This window comes from Hyperoodon ampullatus, assembly GCF_949752795.1.
Source record: "Hyperoodon ampullatus genome assembly, chromosome: 3".
Taxonomy (NCBI): Eukaryota; Metazoa; Chordata; class Mammalia; order Artiodactyla; family Ziphiidae; genus Hyperoodon; species Hyperoodon ampullatus.
In genome coordinates, this window is record NC_136916.1 from 949,999 (window position 1) to 972,564 (window position 22,566).

A 22,566-nucleotide genomic window follows, 5' to 3' on the forward strand; every position below is an offset into this window, starting at 1 on the left:
AATATAAATAAATAAATTTATCAAAAAAAAGGAAGAGAAAAATATTACTATGAATGAACTTTCAAAGAAGACTTTAAAAAAACTCATGTAGACATCAATAAAAACTAAGCGGCTGGGAATTATTATACAACAAGAGGCTCCTGACAACAAAATGTTGGAAATTTCCATTAAAATAAACATTTTGAATATAATGCCAATCTTGTTATAATGATATAAATCATAAGAGACATATAAAGACTATGTAGTAACATTATCCTAAGACAAACTTATTGTTGAAGTGATGCTCCCATAGTATGCCCATCATAAAATTATCCCAAAGACAAAGAAAGATAATTAAGAACATCTTAAAACAACAAACAAGTAAAAATCTTGGGAGGAAGTTTAAATTGAAAAGCAACGCGAACAGTAAACTATAAAAGTTACTGAGATCTGGAGTGGCTGGATTAGTCACCTTCTACATCCATCTTATAAAACAGTGCGGGGGGGGGGGGAGAAACCTAAATGTTATTATGGATTATATTAACTAGCCATACATATGCTAATTTTGTATATAAAGGGGGAAATGGCTTTCAAACAAGGAAAATTCACCTCTGGAATGTCACAGATACAAAAGTTGCTTTCAGTATAAAGAAATGTTCAAATACCATAATTACCCTTGAATCTTTCAACTCATCTCCAGCTAAAAATAAAAATAGAAATCAAAGTACCTAATGAAATCATGGAAGCTAATATAAAATATCAATTTGCAATTTCCAAGAAAAAAAAATTACCTAGGTCTTAAAAAGTTTTCCTGATACCATCAACAATGTATTTTTAAAGCACAGCACAGCATTACCATTAAAAAAAAAAGAAAAACCACATGAGAATTTAATCTTCTTCCAGCCAGCTAATAAAGAAATGAGTTCTAACTTACTCTTTCAAAATTATGAGAAAATACAGTATGCACACATAAAAATTAATATAAAAATATAATTCTGAAAGGGGTAAAATTGGATTTGAAATTTTAATGTATTTTCTTAAGTTGAGTCTATGCAACCTAAAATTCTCCAAGCAGAAATGGTTTCTTTCTGTCTGAGAAAATATTTCCAAGTAGTATTCCAGACATGTCAAGATTACGCAGAGTTCTTTCTTGTTCAAGAAATAACCTGTACCACTTTTGAAAGAATGCTTCTAAATGTTCTCTTTGTATAAATCTTATTTTTTTGGAAAAAATATTAAGGCAGTAAATTTTGACATAGCTGTAGTTACCTACATAACATTCGTTAATAAAATGACTGAATATTGGAACAAATGGGAATTTTTGCTAGATTTATAAAATAGGCAATGTAACTAAAGGTTCACTGGTGTTTAAACACTGGACAAATAAGAGACAGGATTAGGAAGAAACACAGAAGTAGAGATGGATAAATAATAGCTTTTAAAAGAAATAACAGCAAATGGATGGTTTAGTTTTTATTGAACTTTATGGTAAACACTTTAGTTAAACAGAAAGAACAGTTTTAACTCATAGAAGTCCCCAAACTGATCTTGTTTTAAAAAAATGCATGACATGCTCCAGCAGTGGCAGAAGGGGAGAAAAACTGATGATTTTTCAGGAGATCATTTGCAACAAATTATGTTTGAAGACAGATGCATGATAAGCAGTGCTTTGTGAATTGTTTATAACACAATTTCTATAATGAACTACACAGAGCAAAAACATTCTGCAATTCTTACCAATTAAAGAAAAAACCAATTAATCTTCACATGGACTATTTTGTATTGTAGTAGGAAAAAGGAGAGAGAATCTTTAAAGCTTGCGCTTCTACCACTGAGAAGGAATCACCCTTTGGAAGCCAGCATATGCGCGTGGGCACAGACACACAGACCAAAAACACTTTCACACCATCCACCAAAGTGCACAGACACACAGACCAAAAACACAAACTTTCACACCATCCACCAAAGCTAAAGGAAGTTGTCGAGAGCTTATAGCAGGAAATGAATTACTTCAAATAATTCATGTGTGTGGGTATATATACATGTGCATATACCTTAAGTATATATATACACACACACACACACTTTCAAAGGTGCAACTTCTGCAATTCATATTTACAGCATATTATCAATTTACCTTCACTTTATTAATTTTATGCAAACAATACACAACTTACACTGTCTAGTCAGTGAGTTTTTTCCTTCCTTCCACTAGTAACAGCCAAACCTCTTTTATTGATAAATATGCTGAACTTTAAGAAATCCAGCGTGTTACGCTACAAACTGGTGTACATTCATATTAGTGATGGCTCACTAAATATGGTTTTAAGATATAATTCTTATACAAACATTCGTTCAATTATTGGAGTGTTACAATGTTACTTTTTCAAAAGAGTCAACTTTGATCATTTTGACATGGAATGTATTTTTCAAAAATGTAACCAGTCATCAGGGAAAGGGCTACTTATATATGCTGTTTTGTGTTTGATTTTACGCACATCAGAGAAAGTGAAAATAATCAAACGTATTCACTGCATATAGGCCTCATTTAGATCAACAGGGACCCTGGGCATTCCCATTTTGGGGTCCAAGGGTATTCTGTCTGCACGGTAATCCCTCCTGTTTCTCTTCTCCTTCTGTGGACTCAGGAGGTACAGTGTAGAGGCAGATGAGGGGCAAGGCGAAGGGTCTCAGAAACTCCTCTATTTAAATAGTCCTTGGAAAAGACCTCATGAGATGGCAGCATTTCTCAGAACTCCCATGGCTATGTTCCAGAGTGGTCCTAGAACCAGAGAAGGTGCCCTGTGCTGAAGGTGGATGCAGGCGCATCCTGTGCACATATGTGTTCTGTCAGATGAGGTGCGCTACCGCCTATCTGTGAACGTAGTGGCACAGGCTGGGATCTGATGTCACCAGAATACTATGGGTGTTTCGTAGGACAGGCAGTAATTGACTGAAACATCACAAATCCATTCCATGTTGTTGACTTGTACGGTTTAAAATACTTCTTTTAGTGAGGGAGACATTTGATGTGGAAGACATATTAAATCTCCAAAGGGTAAATTTTTCCTCATTGCAATAATTACCACAGATATAGGTAAAGTAGAATAAAAGAATGGAGAATGTGACGGTTAATCTTATGTGTCAGCTTGGCTGGGCCACAGTGCCCAGACGGTCAAACATTATTCTGGATGCTTCTCTAAAGGTGTTTCTTGGATAAGGTTAGCATTTAGATCAGGAGACTTGGAATAAAGCAGCTTACTTTCCATTATGTGGGTGGGCCTTATCCAATCAGCTGAAGGCCTTAACAGAAAAGAGACTAACCTCTCCCTGAGCAAGAAGGATTTCTGCAACTGTAACAGGGAGGAGATAAATCGGACTCCACATTGGATCTGTTTCTTTTACTTTAACCTTTGCTTTTCGTTGCTTTTGTTGTTATAATCATACACAATGGCCTGCCTCAGGGAACCCTGCCCACCTGTTAATGGCTGCAAGAAAAAAGAAACTAACACGTCCCCTCCCTGAGGATGGTCATTTCAGGAGATGTTTGAAAGCCTGATGGCCCTTTTACTTTACTCCCTCACCACCTCGCCCTCTGATTCTATGAAAGGAACTGGCAACCAGACCCCGATAAGATGGTTTTTCAGAGACACTAGTCTGCCATCTTCTCCATCTGCGGGCTTTCCAAATGAAGTCGTCTTCCTTGCCTCAGCACCTCGTCTGCGATTCGCTGGCCTGTCGTGCAGTGAGCAGAGCGAGCTTGGACTCGGTAACACCAGCAGACGCCTTTGGGCTCAAACTGCAACTTTTCCCTGGGTCTCCAGTCTGCCCCCTACCCTGCAGACTTTGATTTATCAAGCCTCCACAATCACAGGATCCAATTCCTTAAAATCTCTATGTGTACGTGCGTGTGTGTATGTGTGTGTGTGTGTGTATGTACACACAGTCTGTTGCCCGACTAATACAAACGATTAGGAGGGAAATATTAAAATTTTAGAATAACGCTTCCTAGTTAGTGGAGAAATTAATTGCAACATTTCAGCATCCCTTAAAATAGAGAAAAGCAATAAAATCAAAATTTGGTTCTTTGAAAGGATCAATAAAACTGACAAACTGTTACCCATCCAAATTACTAAAATTAGGAATGAACATTACTACTGACCTTGAAGAAATAAAAAATATTATAAAAACAAATTAGATAATCTAGATGAAATGGACAAATTATTAGAGAGACACAAACAAAATCTGAACAGATTCTTACAAGCAAAGAGACTGAATTAGTAATCAAAAAACTTCCCACAAAGAAAAGCCCAGGACCCGATGGCTTCACTGGTGAATTCAATCAAATGTTTAGAGAATAATTAACACAATACTTTACAAATATTTTGAAAAAATATGAGTAGGCAACACTTCACACCTCATTGTATGAGGCCAGTATCATCCTGATACCAAAATCAGACAAAGATATCACAAGAAAAAAAAAATCTACAGACCAATATCCTTTATGAATATGCATGCAAAATCCTCAAATACTAGCAACTCAAATTCAACAACATATTGAAAAGGATTATACACCATAAGCAAGTGGGATCTACCCTGGGAATGCAAGGTCAACGTATGAAATCAATCAATGTTTACACTACATTAGTAGAGTGAAGGAAAAAAGCTACATGGTCATCCCAATTGGTGCAGAAAAAGGGATGTCTATATACAAAATGAAGTCATCTTCAAACAGAGATAGTTTTACGACTTCTTTTCCAGTCTGGGGGCCTTTTCTTTCTTTTCCTTGCCTAACTGCTGTAGAACCTCCAGTATCACGTCAAGTAAAGGGGCAAGAATGGACATCCTTGTCTAGTTTCTGCTCACAGAGGGAGAAGAGTCAGCCTTTCACCATTAAGTATGCTGTCAGCAGATGCCCTTTATCAGGTTGGGGAAATTCCCTTCCATTCTTAGTTTGTTCAGTTTTTATCACAAAAGGGTGTTGGATTTTGTCAAATGCTTTTTGACCCAACCAAGCTAGCAAAACTGCTCACCAAGGCTGCTGCTAACTCCCACACTGCAAAGTCAATGGTCAGTTCTCTTTTTCTCCTTTTCTTTGACTTATCAGCAACATTTGTCAGAGGTGATCGCTTCTTCCTCCCTGAAGTGTTATTTTTACTTTGCTCCTAAAAAGTCCCACTCCCAGTTTTTCTTCTACTTACCTCACTTTGGGTTCTCTTCTTGCCCATATCATCACTCACTCCTTGGTGATCTCATCTGGCTTCACGGCTTTCAATTTGATCTAATATCGACAACTCCAAAATCAAGAGCCTCAGTGCAAGAGCCGCCCCTGCAATCACCTATCTGACATCTCTATTTGACGTCTTAAACGCAACCTATCCCAACGCAATTCCGGAGACTCTCCCCACCCCAATACCCTCCTCTGCTGTCTGGACCAGCTCAGCAAACGGTCACTCCATCCTTGAAGTCACTAAGCTCATCCCTGATTCTCCAACTGGTCTGAAAATCCTGTCAGTTCTATCTGAAGGTACATCCAGAGTCTGCTGTCTTCTCCCCACCTCCACCTATGATATCTTGGTTCGAGCTGCGGTCACTTCTTGCCTGGATGACACACAGCTGCCCGCTTCTGCCCTTGCTCTCAGCAGATCAGCCCGGGTGACCCTTAAGTCCAGGTCAGGGCAGGTCACTGCTCGGCTCCAACCCCTCCGTGATTTCCCATCTCACACAGACTAAGGGCGAAGAAGCGGGCTCAGCGCCCCTCGCACCAGCATCCTGTTACCTCGCCAGCCTCGGTTCCTGTCGCTGTCTCCTTTCTTCACTCCACTCCGGCCACACTGCTCTCCTCCCTGCTTCACAGACGTTTCAGGGCCCTGTCTGAACGGTCGAGCTCCTTCCGTGACCACCCTGGTGAAACATGCGTGTCCTCGCCTGCCCCGGCGCCCATTCCTGCTTCACTTTTCTTCATGGCACTTCTCACCATCGGATGCATCGTATAATTTATTTAGCTACCTGTCTCCACCCCACCCCCTTACAGAAGCGCTATGAAAGGGGGTCTGTTTGGATCTCTGTTGAAACGCCAGCACCCAGAACAGTCCGGAACATAACAGGCGCTCAATAAATATTAGGAAAAAACGCTAGGAATAGCCTTATAAGAAAGTTGTATTCTGCAAATACCAGAAGAAACTGTTAACCAGAGCTAAAGTGGGCGTCTCTTGATGGAGGACACAGCACTAAGCACGAAGAGGGAAGGGGGCTCCTGTCTGCGGCCGCAACACTTCTGATGCTACTTGACTCTGCAAACAACTTATTAACTAGAGCCGTGGGAAACTGCTGACATTCTAATGCCTTTTGACCTACAAAAAACAGCAATTTCACACGCTTCAACCTAACGTACATATTACTTTGATAAAAATATAAATTAAAAATTTTTAATAATTTTGGTGTGGGGAATACAAACGAAAACTCAGAAGACAAAGGAAAGAATTCACAGATTTGACTATGCAAAAATTAAAATGTCTACATGATGATAAACTTGGCCTTAAAAAAAGGTAAAATGCAACCAAAAGACCAGAAGAAAATGCAGACGGCAGAGAGAGGGTTAATATTCATGCTACAGAAAGGGCTCGTCACATTAACAGGAGACTGATAAAGAACCTGATAGAAGAAGATAGGTAGAGATAGGATTATTCAAGGGGAAAAAAGAAGAAAAGCTAATAAAAAGCCACAGTATTGCATTAAGTCACTATATTTAAAGGTGTTTAACAAATAATACTTTTACCAAAACAGCTTTGCCATAAATGTTAGCATGCTGCTTATGACATTGCTTTTAAAAATGCATAAAGATCTGCAGCATTTTGAGGGTTTGACTTTTGAGGGGGAAAAACAACTCCACAAAACAGTCAATTTGCTCAGTCTATTTGTAACAAAGTAACTCTTTAATACTACAAAAAAATAACCAGAGAACTACCATCAAACTTGTGTATTCTGAAAAAGAAACAATTTCCGATCTGTGGTCATTAGTTGAAGGGCTTCCTTAAAAGAAAAAACTTTCATCAGAAACACTATTAATTTCTGTATCCTATTATGTCATATCTTTTTTTTAAATAAACTTTTTAAAAAAATTAATTTATTTATTTATGGCTGCATTAAGTCTTCATTGCTGCACACGTGCTTTCTCTAGTCGCAGTGAGCGGGGGCTACTCTTGGTTGCAGTGGGGGGCTTCTCATTGCGGTGGCTTCTCTTGTTGAGGAGCATGGGCTCTAGGCGCACGTGCTTCAGTAGTTGAGGCGCGCGGGCTCAGTAGTTGTGGCTTGCGGGCTCTAGAGCGCAGGCTCAGTAGTTGTGGTGCGTGGGCTTAGTTGATCCACGGCCTGTGGGATCTTCCCGGACCAGGGCTCGAACCCATGTCCCCTGCACTGGCAGGCTGATTCTTAACCACTGCGCCACCAGTGAAGCCCCATATCCTTTTTTTAATACAAAGTCATCTTACTGTATGCTTCTCTTCTCAGATATCTGCCCTCAGCTGTAGCTAAATGAACTTCTAGGTGCCTTGAATCTGCGGATCTCTTGCTGCACATGCATCAGAACAAGCATTTAGACCAGAAAGAAAAGATGGCATAATGCACATCTACTAAAACATGTCGACCATGCTTTCCTCTTGGGCACAGTCAGGTATGGAAAGGAAAACTCGTTTCCAAGACCAGGAGCTGAATGGAGTCGACAGCGAGGCTCTATAATCAGAGTTTGTAAAATCCAAACAGAAGCTAGACGGCAGAAGAATCTTCGACTGCATTCTGTCAATGCATTTTGTACAACGTTACTCCTCCGAAGAACTAGGTGGTTCCATTTTCCCTTAACTGCTCTTTGGTTATTTTTTTTTCGCCACGTTTGAGGACAGGGATACAAAGAAATACTTCACTATTATAGTACAAGCATCGACACGACTGCTGGGGAGTGTTGGGGGACCCGTCTCAGTGCTGGCCAGCCCACAGAGCGGCAGGGCCGTGTTCATTTAAGGGGTCCCTTGTAACTCAGCCCCAGCTAATTCTTAACACTGTGAAATGAAGGCTTAGTTTGGTCAAATCTTTTGTCAAAGGAGCCAGAAACTTTTACATGAAATTTCTCATATTTGTGGGTCTAACAAAAATATATCCTTTGCCTAAACACAGCCTGAAGACTGTCTGTGAGCTCCCCAGGTTGACACCAATTGTTACATGATTTATGATATTCCCATTTTACCTGGATGGTGCCCTAGTTTCATCCGTAATTGCGGGGTGCAGAGTGGTGTCTTGGAAGGACGAAGCCCTCTAGGTTTTCCAAAGAAATCTTTTCCTGGGACCTGGGGTATCTGCATGGTTCACTTCACCCCCTAACGCCAAACTCCTTAATCTAAGTGATTAAGATCCCATGGTCTTAATTATACTCAATCTCATCTGCTTTGGGGCTTTGACCAATGAACTACTTCCTATCTCAGAATTTCAATCCTTTATCATCAGTCCCTCATCTCTGCGACAGAAGTGCTCCGATTATCCTCTCCCACTAAACACTCCTAACCCTCGACGACACAAACCACCTCGGACTCAGCTGACCTCTGCCTTCCCCGTCTACTCTTACTTGCAAGGCTTTGGCTCCCAGTAAAGTCATTGCTCAGACGCAGCCAGCAGCTACGAGTTTCCAGATGCAGCGGCATTTTATCAGAACTCATTCCCTTCCAAGCCCATCATGCTGGCCAACTTCGCTTTTGTACTTCAATGCATATTTACTGATTAAATATTAATTTTATAAAACTCTACATTCTATAAGAGAGATGTAAATTAAAACCCAGATTTCATTCCTCGGATAAAATTTTATCCAAAGAATAAGTGCAAAAACCAGGCAAAACGTTAATAAAATGTGTGAAGTTACTTGGCCCGTCACTGAGGATCTCACGTTATCGAGCGCCGTGCTGATTTCGCAGTGCTATCGTCTACGTGGCACCCAAACTTAAATGCGCCCTGTGCTCTGCAACAGTCTCCTCCGTCCATGCTCCTGCCTCTACCCTGGTCCTCTGGTCTAACTGTAATTCCACCTAACCCCCGGCGCCAGTTATAGCATCACCTCTTGTGGGGCTGAGTCCTCACCGCCACAGGCGGCCACAATCACTCCTTCTGAATCACAGCACTTTATGTGACGTTCATCAAATAACGCTGCCTTACGCCACAGTTCTTCCCTGGATGGATATATACTTACCATCTAACAGACCAAAGATAAGCCCTGAAAGTTGGGGAGAATAGGTGTCCCTCTTTCTATTTTGGAGAGAGGCAGAAGCTTGCAGTGACGGCCTCTCCCAGTCTGCCAACTCCTGGCCAGCCCCTCCCACGCCGACCATGGCCTGGCCACGAGACTTGTTCTGTCCAGTGGCCCATCAGAGGATGTGATGTGAGCAGAGGCTTCACAGCATTTACACACTGGAGATGGTTTTCTCTGCTGTTCTCCAGAACCCTGAGACCAACACGTGGGTAGCTTACTGGAGGCTGAAGAGCTATGTGGAACAGAAACAAGTTCGCCCAGCGAGCACTCCTGTCCACCAGGCCAACCAGACCCCAGCCAGACAGCCAGACTGCAGCAATCCGCCATGCTGACACAGAGCAGAACCACCCAGCTGACCACAGAAACAGGAGAATAATAAATGCTTGCTGTTTGAAAAGCCATTAAGGTTTCCAAAATTGTAAGGGCGGGGATCAATCGATACAGAGTATGTGCACACTGTACTGTACTGAAATGAGAGAAGAACTATTGAAATTGTAACCTCTTTCTGATCATCCAGTTCTCTCCGTAAATTATAGTTTTTCTAGCCTAAAAATTAGAATACCCTATATTCTACATGGTTTTTTGCGTGTTTTTTTTTTTTAATTTGTTTTGTAGAATGAAAAGCTATGGGGCAGGGGCTTCCCTGGTGGCGTAGTGGTTGGGAATCCGCCTGCCGATGCAGGGGACACGGGTTCGTGCCCCGGTCCGGGAAGATCCCACATGCCTCGGAGCGGCTGGGCCCGTGAGCCATGGCCGCTGAGCCTGCGCGTCCGGAGCCTGTGCTCCGCATCGGGAGAGGCCACAGCAGTGAGAGGCCCGCATACCGCAAAAAACAACAACAACAACAACAACAACAACGACAAAAAAAAAAAACGCTATGGGGCAGCATACTGTAAAAGATACAGTAGGTATTATATCTACATAGATGTACACAGATATATAGATATAGATACAGTAGGTATTATATCGACATAGATATACATAGATATAGATAGAGTAGGTATTATATCGACATAGATGTGGACTTGAAACCAGGATGCACCATTTACTGTCTTTCGTAAATCCTTTAAGCTTTCTGTGCCTCAGTTTCTTTTGTGTAAAGTGGATAAAATACTCCAATCTCACCATATAAGAGATAAGATTCACTAAATACCAAATACAGTATCTGGCACATTTCTTCAATAACCAAGAGACACTATCATCATGTACATAATATTAATCTGAAAATAAGGAGGTTGACGGCTTTCTCTCTCAAACTGAGTTTCCACACCACTACCTCTCACTACTGCAAGTGGAGAATTTGTCAGTGTTCGAACACATGGCAGAGTGGGGAAAGGTCTGAATGGAGATGAAGATGAAGATGATTCTGATGCCTTTAACAATCTCTGGATATCATGAATTTTGTTTATAACATGCTTGGCATCTCCAAACTGGAAAGTTTCCTTCCAAAACAGATGAGCAAGTTAATCATAAGGCTTAATTGTACTGGAAACTGGTCAGTTGATGGTTATTTGGGGAGTGTTATGGGAATAACAAATCATTAGAAAACAGAACCAAAAAGTTGAAGACATAAGTTATTCAGAAGCTTTGAATAATTCACAGCTAACCAGATAATTTAGAAGAGTCCAGATACAACTAATTCAGTAAACGTACTTAGCATATATAGATGCTTTTTTACCCTCTATCAAAAAATATATGAGGGTTTACAAAATAGAGCATCTGGGAAGCTTCCTGAATAATAAACCAAAGCACAGACTGACTTCCTTTGTGTCCAACCAATTGAGCCAGTTTGAAATAAAGATTCATGCTACCCCCGCTGATACCAGAGCATGCTAATGAAAATATGCTAATTTAAGACAAAACAGTATAATGGCTTTAAAGAAAGCAACAGAAAGAAAGAAATCCTCTTCCATGACCAATTGCTCACCTAGATAGGTTCCACTGCTGATACCACCATATTCAGCATCTTCTGGATGGAGTGTAAAAGCAGACAGAACAAACGCCAAGAAACAAAGCAGAACAGTTAGAAGCCCAGCCACAGACGCAAAAAAACAAATCACTTCAAACAATCATAAAGCACAGCATAGAACAGACCTCACAATGCTACTCTTAAACATAAAACATTGTGTTTTATATTTAAGTTTACAGTAACATTTGAAACATCATGCAATTCTTTTTTCAAGCTTCTTTGGAAGTGCCTTTACTGCAGTTCCAAGAAAATTATAACAGACTTGCCTGATACATTTATACTTTCACAGTCAAGAAAATTACAACACTTGATCCCCAAAGTAAATTTATTTTTGTAAATCAGGCTCTTTGATAATATGTAAAATATAGCTCTTATTCTGGCTCACTGGAGTAGACAGAAAGGTTAAAATGAAAATACAGCCTTTCTTTTGATAAAAAGAGAGTCCAGGCGGGGAAGGAATAAAGGCACAGTACTTCTATTTTTATTTTGTTTTAAAAAGATGAACAGATGAAAACATTTTAAAATAAACAATGTGCTATTAATTATTTCCAGGAATTAAATGAATACTGGGTTATGCATATCTTAAAATTTTAATTTAAGTCATGGAGTCCTACTTATTTTAGGCTTCTAATCTTTATATAAATATACTTCTAAAACTAACAGCACAGACTGTGCAGAAATCAAATAGTTGAGAAGACTCTCCTCACATCCTTATGTAATAATAAGTCTGTCAGTGTATCTGAATAACATTGCTTTCTTCATTCATCTTTATTCGAGACTACTGACAGATAAAAACAATGTACTACATTAGAATACTGTGTATATTTCTGCTATATGAAGCAAAAAAGAGTGTACATTTCTTTCAAAAACAAAGTCCAACCACAACTGCTGGTACTGTAATGTTACAATGAAAGTTGGGATATACCATGATCTTTTACAAACTGCTTGCTATGGTCAACTTAATCCTCTACATATGTGTGCTAAACAAAGTTACTAGACTACGCAGGGAAACTTTTATACATGTACCTTTTATTTCCTCTGAGAAGCACAAAAAAAAAAAAGAGGATATGATTAAATGTGTAGAAAACACAATTAAAGTAGGAAGATGTTACATCCAAGGGACAAAAAAAATCCACCTACCACACTCAACTGTTTCCTCATCTTAGAAAAGCCAAAGGAAAAAAACAAACGTATTTTAAATATTTCAAAGTAATTAGTCAATGAATAAATAGAATTTGTGAAAAACTACATTTTAGACTACACGGTAGTTATGGTCTAAAAATAATGTATACACTTAAGCAGTAAAAACACAAAGTCTTCATATAGCTTATTAAATACCCCAAAGGGGAAAATAACCAGGAAAAAATATCAGTATTTTTTTCAAAATAATACCTTCAATAAGGGGATTATTTTTATTTTCATGGAACTGCTCTGTTTCTAAACTAATCTGTTTAGAACTGAGGATATTTCATGATGGAAACAGTGAAAAGAAGTAAACATTTTAGAAACAACAAATTTCGCCTTTAAAATGTCTATATATACTGTAAATTTAACAATATCTTGACAATTGTCAACTTATTACACATATGAAATGAATCAGACAGAACCCTTTCTTTTCATTCTGTCTATATTACTTGATGAAAAGTATCTTAAGAAGTAATCTGAAATAATTCTTAAGTTACTAATAAGACAGCATTTTATGAGTTAGGTTTGACCTAGGAGACACATCTTCAGTTGAGGGAGGAGAAAGAACTGGAAATTTAACAGAAGCAAATTGTAACCACAAGTCAAGGTAGGAGATATTTTGCTACACGACCTTACACAGTGAACAGGACCGATAAGAACAGTTCTCTGCTCACTCCTCTCTTCACGTACAGCACGACAGCCAAAGAAAACACTTAGGAGAAAGTGTGCACAACAACCTATTTTTACTTTTCAAATACCTATGGTCCTTCAAACTGCGTTAGCTCTATCTGGACAGTATTTGCCAAAATGACAAGCAAATCATTATTACTCAGGCTCACAGTATGAGTCACTCAAGTTGTGAGTTTATTTATCCTCATTTCTTAGTAGCTCTGAAATGTCCTGTGCATCTAAAACAAATTAGTAGAAAACAAACAATGAATGATGTGACACAGGATAGCCAAGCCAGGCATCTAGGTAGAAATAACACAAGCTGTGTTTAAGACTGATCAACCTGTGATCTCAGACATTTCTGCTGTAAAGTTGATTGTTAAACAGAGTGTATTTTCTGATAGAAACAGCAGGATAGATTGAGTACTGCACTCTTTTTTTTTTTTTTGCAGTACGCAGGCCTCTCACTGCTGTGGCCTCTCCCGTTGTGGAGCACAGGCTCTGGACGCGCAGGCTCAGCGGCCATGGCTCACGGGCCCAGCCGCTCCGCAGCATGTGGGATCCTCCCAGACCGGGGCACGAACCCATGTCCCCTGCATCGGCAGGCGGACTCTCAACCACTGTGGCACCAGGGACGCCCGAATATTGCACTCTTGATTAAAGACTTAATGTCACATAAATCAGATGATAAAAGCCATGTCACACACACACACACACACACAAAACACCAAAGCCAATCCACAAAATAAAATCTGTAACTTAAATTACATGTAGTATATGTATATTTCATATTCTAATAAGAGGTCCTAAATAGGCTCCATAAATATTCAAAAGAATATTTCCTCCTTGCAGTTCTTAAGTAGGAAGAGAATGGTATTTTTAGCATAATACAACACACACGTAAATATCCAATAGCAAGTATCATGCTTAATAGACATCCAGTAGGAAAAACAAAGGGGGAAAATATACAGAAGGTAAGACCTCAGAAGACAGTTGGGGTATGTGGCAGGCCTTTTCCTTTGGTAAGGCACTGCTGCATGGATGTCAAACGCATAAACTTAATTTTCCAAGAACTCTATGAGGTCAGAAGTATTATCCCCATCCTACAGATGGGGAATCAGAGGCAGAGACGGATGGAGCACTCGTACGTGGCAAAGCTGGGTTGTGGACCCACGCAGTCTGGCTCCAGAGTCTGAGTTTTGAACTACCATGCTACGCCATCACATCAAAAGTCACTTTTTAATACCTGGAGCTTCAAGCCAGAAAATGCACGTCAGGGGAAAGGTCATTGGAAATAACAAATTTCTTTCAAGTTTCCCGACTACTTCCGTCCACCTTCTGCTGCTCCAGCCTCTGGCCCGCCCCGAAAGAAACATCAACCTCTCAGGTGTTTCTCCGCCAGGAGAGCTGGGGAGGGGCCCTCTCCTCTCCCGGCCGCAGCAAGAGTCCACGCTACGTCATCAAGCACTGACGTGCAGGATGTGACAATTATAAAATGCACAGAGAGAGGCCAAGGTCACGAAGAGAGAGACTTGCCGGCCTCAGAGAAAGGAGTGTGGAGGCTCGCATGAAAAGCATTTGATGAGCTCTGCGCACCAGGCAGGAGGGACTTTCTCGGTCACTGGAGGTCATCCCGTGTGGGACATGTCTGATACTCCTGACAAGTGGATAAACTGGTCTCTATCAGTGGGACAGTCTTGGGGCAAAGTTAGAGTCCCACTCTAGAAACTGCTTTCTCAGAACCCTCACCCCTCAATGCCATCTCCCCTAAAAGGCTGCAGCGATCCATGACCAAAGACCAGACCCCGAACCGCTGATCAACCCTCTTACCTGCATGACGTCGGGTCCCCAGAGACCATATGGCTTAAAACCTCTCAGTTGGAAAAGCTAAACACACACCCTGACAGTGTTATCTTTATATATGTAAGGATATCACAGACGAAAAATAAGCAGCAAGAAAAGCCTTTACCTCAACCACCTCATGGTGTAAACAATCAGATGTGCAATTTACAATTTAATTCATCTACACCTCTTTCTCCGTGAGCTGTGATCTCCAGCATCTCCCAAAGAGCGTCAGGGGAAAAAAATATTTCCAGGATTTTTAAAACCCCGTATGTTTCTGTTACACATGATCCCACCAATATTAAGAAAATGTTTGACAAAGTTTTAGATACAGAAATTTAAGAACATAAGCAAGCTATTTGTTCGTTTCTGAATTAAATTTATGCGTGAACACAGTAAATAAACATTATCTAAGATGCCAGGAAGAAGGTGCTTATTCAACTTGGAAAGTAGTATTACAACAACTTGCAGAGCAATGATATATATAGTATTCTCAAAAGTTTGGTCTTGGGCTTCCCTGGTGGCGCAGTGGGTGAGAGTCCGCCTGCCGATGCAGGGGACACGGGTTCGTGCCCCGGTCCGGGAAGATTCCACATGCCGTGGAGTGGCTGGGCCTGTGAGCCATGGCCGCTGGGCCTGCGCGTCCGGAGCCTGTGCTTCGCAGCGGGAGAGGCCACAGTGGTGAGAGGCCCGCGTACCGCAAAAAAAAAAAAAAAAAAAAAAAAAAGTTTGGTCTTCCACACCACTGGTACCATGAAGAATGAATTCACTCTTTTCCTCAACGTTTAAATTCTGTTGTTGGTAGCTTGAGATCTGCAATCCACAAAATACTTGTCTTTGAGTGAATCTGGTGACAGCCTGTTTGAATGGACACCTTTTGCCTGCAGTCAAATATTTTCTTTTTTACCCCCATGATAACCATCAAAATCGGTTAAAACAAATTCTAAACTATTTTGTGTCTTTACCTTCTAATTTTTAAAAAGTCAATAAATTGTACATTTTTGATTTCTGGTTTATTTATTACTAGAATTCTATTAGAGCTATTTTGTAAAAGAAAATGTCTTCATTAATATTATTCAATCAGCATTATTAGAAATGTTCAGCTATTTATACTTTGATAACTAAAAAAAGGAAACCAAGCACTGTAAGTAAGTATCATACTTGAACATTCTGCAGTAAAATATAGTACATGAATAAGAACTCGATTTAAATGTAAGTTACATCGGATTGAAGTTAATGTTTATGCTACTAAGAAGCTAATTCCTAACTTACATACTTATGTTTCAATAGAAAGGGAACAAACAATATTTCAAGTAATCAAAGAAATTCATATTTCTTTTTAAAGGTTAGGTGCTATCATATGGCTTTATATATGCAACTGAACTGTAGAAATACGTTTTGGCAGGAAAGTCGTAGGGTAAATTCTATCAACACAAGAACTGCAAGCTACTAAGTGTCCGTCAGGAGAACTGCCCCTACGTGCTACTTGAGACATGAGATAGGCGTTTACTTGGGCCCCAAACACACACCCTGTGTCCTTCTGATAACAGTCTAAACGTTGGCCACAGCAAGGAACACCTGTCAGCCTGCCGGGTCTGTTCCTCTGTCTGTATTACTAACATCAACCCGTTATGTGAGAACCTAGCATCGGATGAAGGGGGAGGGCGGGAAGATAAAATTCTGTCATAAATCTCTTTGTTTGATAAGCTATTCCTCCAAAAAATGGGAGGAGCAGCAGTAAGAAAGAGGAGATGAGTTCCCACATCAAGCTTCTAAGATCTAGGAATGTTTTAGTTTTTGTGTTTTGTTTTGTTTTTTTGCGGTATGCGGGCCTCTCACCGCTGTGGCCTCTCCCGTTGCGGAGCACAGGCTCCGGACGCGCAGGCTCAGCGGCCATGGCTCACGGGCCCAGCCACTCCACGGCATGTGGGATCTTCCCGGATCGGGGCACGAACCCGTGTCCCCTGCATCGGCAGGCGGACTCTCAACCACTGCACCACCAGGGAAGCCCGGAATGTTTTAGTTTTAAGAGTTCATGTTTTAGTTTTTAGGAATGTGTAAGAGGCAAATTACTTCGTTTGAGGAGCCTGTTTTCTATATATGCATTAGACACGCCAAGATTCCTAAGGAGTGGAAATAACCAAGCACCAAGGATGAACACCACCCACACTCAGAGTTTTGCATAAGGGCGCCAGTTTAAAAGCCTGAGGAGGTCGGTACTACCATGGCATCTGATTTTTTAACCATGGAGCCTGGACCCAGAGTTCTAGCACAAATATAAAGGCAGAGATAACAGTACTGGGATGCTCAGTCCCTTCTGACCTCTGTGAGCACACTAGCTGAAGCCCTACAGCGCCAGAGCCATCTCCCATGAACTTTTCCTCCATGCAGACTTCAGTTATGATGATACGCTGTGAATCAAATAAAGAGTAAAACCCTACTAATACAAAAGCAATCAGTTTGTCAAAAAAGTTAACTGGCTAATGACCTTTAAGTCATTACTGTAAATTCAATGCTTAACCAATATCTTCCTAGGTTTAAAGAGCACTTGTGAAATTTAGTGCAGAAAATTTTTATCAACATGAGTATTTTTCATAAATTTATAAACACCAACATGAGAGAATTATTCTTCTTTTAGAAATTTTATATTAAATCAGAAATTTTCTTAAAACCTATTCCATGACTATTCAATGTAATTAAATAGATCAATTATAAAATATATACAGATTTTTTTCAATAAAATAAAATATAAAAATAAAGGATTTTATATCAACTTTCTGCTTTTCTTCATAGTATTATTCTATAATTTAGCAAAGGGCATGATAACGAATGTCCTATTCCAAAAATCTAAGTACCAAAGGTTGAAGTCCAGGAAGTGTTGAGTAAGATGGTCTTTACAAGATTTAGTTACATTAAAAAAAAAAAAAAATCACTTTCAAATACACAGGTTACAAAACAAAGTGCTCTTAAATGCTTTTAAAAATGTTCATATCCAGGGACTTCCTTGGCAGTCCAGTGGTTAAGACTCCACACTTCCAATGCAATGGGTGCGGGTTTCATCCCTGGTCAGGGAACTAAGATCCCCCCACATGCCGTGCAGTGAGGCCAAATGAATAAATTTAAAAATAAATAAATAATTAAATGTTCAGATCCAGTGCAATGATTTTTGTATAACTTTTGAGTTCAGGGGTTTATGAGACAACATTCAAAGAAATTTCAAATGGAATTTCAATTCTTTGAGAATAAAGACAGTGGCCTTCTATTTAATTTTCACGGAAGTATATGGTCTCTCTGAACGAGGCTGTATTGACTACTGTATTTACTTTGGATAATATTGATCAGACTTATTTTTTTATTTAAAAGTAAAGAACATCTACCTATGAGAACAAACAATGTATCTCTCAGTGAATCAAAATCTAGGTTAAAAATAAAAGACAGAGAGACAAAAAAAGGAAGAAAGGGTGAAAGGACGACCACATTCCATAAAGACAAGTCCTGAAGCTCAAACACTAGAGTATTAACATATAAAAGAAATTATGTAAATTCATATTAGGGAAATGCAAATCAAAAGTACAATGAGGTATCGCTTCACCCTGGTTAGAATGGACATCATCAGAAAATCTACAAACAACAAATGCTGGAGAGGGTACGGAGATAAGGGAACCCTCTTGTACTGTTGGAGGGAATGCATATTGATACAGCCACTGTGGAGAACAGTATGGAGGTTCCTTAAAAAACTAAAAATAGAATTACTATATGACCCAGCAATCCCACTACTGGGCATACACCCTGAGAAAACCATAATTCAAAAAGACACATGCACCCCAATGTTCATTGCAGCACTATTTACAATAGCCAGGTCATGGAAGCAACCTACATGCCCATCAACAGACGAACGGATAAAGAAGATGCAGCACATATATACAATGGAATATTACTCAGCCATGAAAAGAAACAAAACTGGGTCATTTGTAGAGACGTGGATGGAGCTAGAGACTGTCATACAGAGTGAAGTATGTCAGAAAGAGAAAAACAAATATCGTGTATTAACGCATATATGTGGAACCTAGGAAAATGGTACAGATGATCCGGTTTGCAGGGCAGAAATTGAGACACAGATGTAGAGAACAAACGTATGGACACCGATGGTGGGGGGAAAGAGGGGTTCGGTGGTGGGGCAGTGGGATGAACTGGGAGATTGGGATGGACGTGTAGACACTGATGTGTGCAAAATAGATCACTAGTAAGAACCTGCTGTATAAAAAAATAAATTAAATAAAAAAAAGAAATTATGTAAATCCAAAGACAAAACAGCCTCCATTACAATTAGTGTTCTACACACACACACACACACACACACACACACACACACACACACACACACACATTTATCCTGAAACCAGTTTGGGGAGAGTTATTAAGAAGACAATCTCTCTACTTTGCACAGTTCTTTAGAACAAAAAAAATACATCAAAAATTTTAAGTAAGTGAAAATTCATAATTATAACCAATTACACATTACTAAGTGGCCTAAAACTCAAGCAAACTAGAGTATGGATTCAGATTCGAGTAGAATCACATTTATTTTATTTTCAAGTTAGACACATTTTATCCCACATGCACCAAATGTATAAGAAATGTGCAGGCCCCCAAATTTAAAAAACCCTCGAAGAGCAAGTCAGGCAGAGGCCTCAGAGCTCCTTTCCACGGGATGAGCTGCCAGTGAAAATTCATCACACTTAAGAACAATGCAACATTCTGGTTAAACTTGAAGCTTTCGATGTCACGGGACATGTGGCATTCTATGACAAGTGTTTTTTTCCTTCTGCCCAGACTTAACAGAGCAAGAACAAGCAGGCTTTTGAATCAGCGCTCGACTTGAAGCTTGCTTGTGAGATTTATACTCGACTGTAGTCTGGCTCCCTTATAACGTGATTCCTGGACTCTAGGCTTCTACAAACTGACAGAAATAACAGGAGATGGGAAAAAATGCAACGATACTAAAAACAGATGTTGGTGTGAAATTCCAGGACCATTTATTTGCTCATTTCACCTTTTAACGTACAATTTCTATGCTGAAAACAAAAGGGCTTTTTTTTTTTTAACTCTTAAAATATCTAGAACCATGAAGCAGAGAAGATAAAGTAGGATGCGGACTTACAAGAGGTGGGAGGTGAGAAGTAAAGAGAATCTGAGAGAAGTGTAGGTTAAAAGAAAAAGCATTCTTTTCCAGTAATCCTACATCATTGTTTTTCTTATTCTTATTTCTTTTAATCTAGTTCGGTAATAACTCTGAACAGACGGGTTGAAGGTCAGAGTTACTGTGATGTCAAAATAAGCAAGGAAGAAAGGAGAACAGGAACGACTGCTTTAGGCACAATTGCTTCTGTGCCCAAGAAAGTGACGGATTTTTTTCCTCCAATCTTTACCAAGAAATATCTTATCCAAACCTCCAGGCTTTAGAGAAATAAGAGTTGCATTTTGGGTTACATTATGAAATACCTAAATTCAGAATCAAAGAGAGTCGTAGTTATTAGTTTTTTCCTTAACGAGTGAGTCATGGGTTTATTATAAACAACCCCAAACACCCCTTTCTTCAAAAGATTCACTTTAGTATCCCCACTATGAATTTCTTACGTGTTGGTTCTTGGGAAATGATGATCCAAATGCTATCACAGGTAATAGGACCTCTTATTCTACCACAAACACCTGCTGTAATAGCCAAAAGTAAACAGCAAGACTTAGTTACTCTGCATTCTGATGAACAAACTTACATGATTTCCTGTTGGAAACTTTCAGGGGCTGGACTAATATTTCTGGTCGTCTCAGAGCCAATCTCCTGGGGGAAAAGAAGGTCAATGTGCCTATCAATTTTCAGTACAGATCCAAGATTAACATAACACCAAAACATTAAAAGCCTTAAGAAAAAAAATGGAACGTTGGAGGAAGAAATGAACACAATGCAATCTACTCAAATTAAGAAATAAATCCTCTACTTTCAAATTTTTATAAATTCTCCCCACTCTGAAATCGCTCTTCTTTATTTTTCCATCTTTCACATCAATACAGTTTCAGATATTAATGTGCTATTTTCCATTTGTTTCGTAACAAAAACTGAATACGACCTGAGACTGTCATATTATTTTTGGTCATTATTCATACTTCGTTAGACAAAACAGAAATCCAAACCTGAGGGATAAGGAATTCTAAGGCAAGGTTTTAGTGCTTATTTTATCACAACTATGCTGGAATGGTATTTTGCAGAGAACAAAAGGTCAGCTGAAGACAGGCCATGATTCCGTGCCAGGAACTCACCTTTCCTGGAAATGCTTTGAGGGAATCAAGCCTGCTCTGGGATTGGCATCTCCTTCGTGCTTCGCCTGCCACCATGTTGCATCATCCTGGCTCATAATCTGAAGAATATCTCCCTTTTTGAAAGAAAGCCCAGCTTCCTTACATGGAATTGCTTTATCCTCATTAGGGTCATAGTCAAAGAGGGCTTTGATAAACATCTGGAAGAAAGTTCCGTTTCAGATGAATGAAGATAAAAAATAAATGTGAAGTGGCCAACATTCTTCGAACTCTGATTTATTTAAGAAACAGAATATTAAGATAAACTTGTTGTGACAAAGAGGATATTTAGTAAATGGGAAAACATTGGTTCCCACAAGAAAAGGGTTTCTGAGGAATGGTTACCTTGCCCTCCTTTGATGGTGTGTCCTCCTTGATGCTGGGTATAATCTTGAATGTGATTGCGCCCTGAGACTGAGCCTGATGTCAGAGGAAAGAAAGAGTTACAAGAAAACCTCTGGAGCCAAGGAGGAAGAAAGTCAAATAGGTAGAAAATGAAACGATGCTAAAAATTTACAAGCTTGGGGTTTCTACTCTTAGACAGAACAAACCGAGGAAACTATTTTTGTAGAAATTCCTGTAACGTGAGAAGGCACTAAAGTTTGTCAAATAAGTTAAAAAACATTAACCACTAAAACCACTTTTACCTCCTGTGCACTTTAAAAATGCCGATGAATGTATTACCATCCATGTTGAGTTACCTCAAAATAGAAAGATAGAATAAGCACAGTGCCTTAAACAGGATTAAATGGCAAGAACAGACCGTGTGCGAGGCTCAGACCACTGCACCCAAGGCTCGGCAGCCAGGTTTCAGGGACAAAATTCCTACAACTGCCAGTAATGGGGCTATAAATACATGATTCAATTAGTTGCGATGCTCATCAGAAAAATAATGAAAAACACTCATCTCTATTATATTCTGGTTAGTAAGAAAAGTACCAAATGTAGCAGATTAATTAAAAGATGAAAAGACTGTATTCTAATTTAATTAAAGCAAGCAACAATACCCAAAATTCTTTGCTGACTACCTCAGACAAGGGTAGGTCTTCCTATCAGGGATCTGCTGTGTAGCACAGGGAACTCTACTCAATATTTTGTAATAACCTACAATGGAAAAGAAGCTGAAAAAGAATATACATATGTATATACGTGTGTGTGTGTGTGTGTGTGTGTAACTGAATCACTTTGCTGTACACCTGAAACTAACACGACATTGCAAAGTAACTATACTTCAAAAAAATTTTTTTAAAGAGTAGGTCTGCCTTTAACACACTCTTACGTC

General features: G+C 39.5%; 1 protein-coding gene across 1 annotated transcript in view; it reads right to left on the reverse strand.

The window, feature by feature from the left end:
• MPP7 (MAGUK p55 scaffold protein 7) overlaps positions 1–22,566 on the reverse strand; it is a gene marked incomplete at its 3' end in the record, with an annotated part of 263,678 nt that overhangs the window by 60,699 nt on the left and 180,413 nt on the right. Inside the window, exons 10-12 of the mRNA XM_079701252.1 lie at positions 21,630–21,704; positions 21,249–21,445; positions 20,708–20,772 (exon numbers count right to left, since the gene is read on the reverse strand). Of these exons, the coding sequence (XP_079557378.1) occupies positions 20,708–20,772; positions 21,249–21,445; positions 21,630–21,704 (337 nt within the window). The remainder of the gene's footprint in view (positions 1–20,707; positions 20,773–21,248; positions 21,446–21,629; positions 21,705–22,566) is intronic.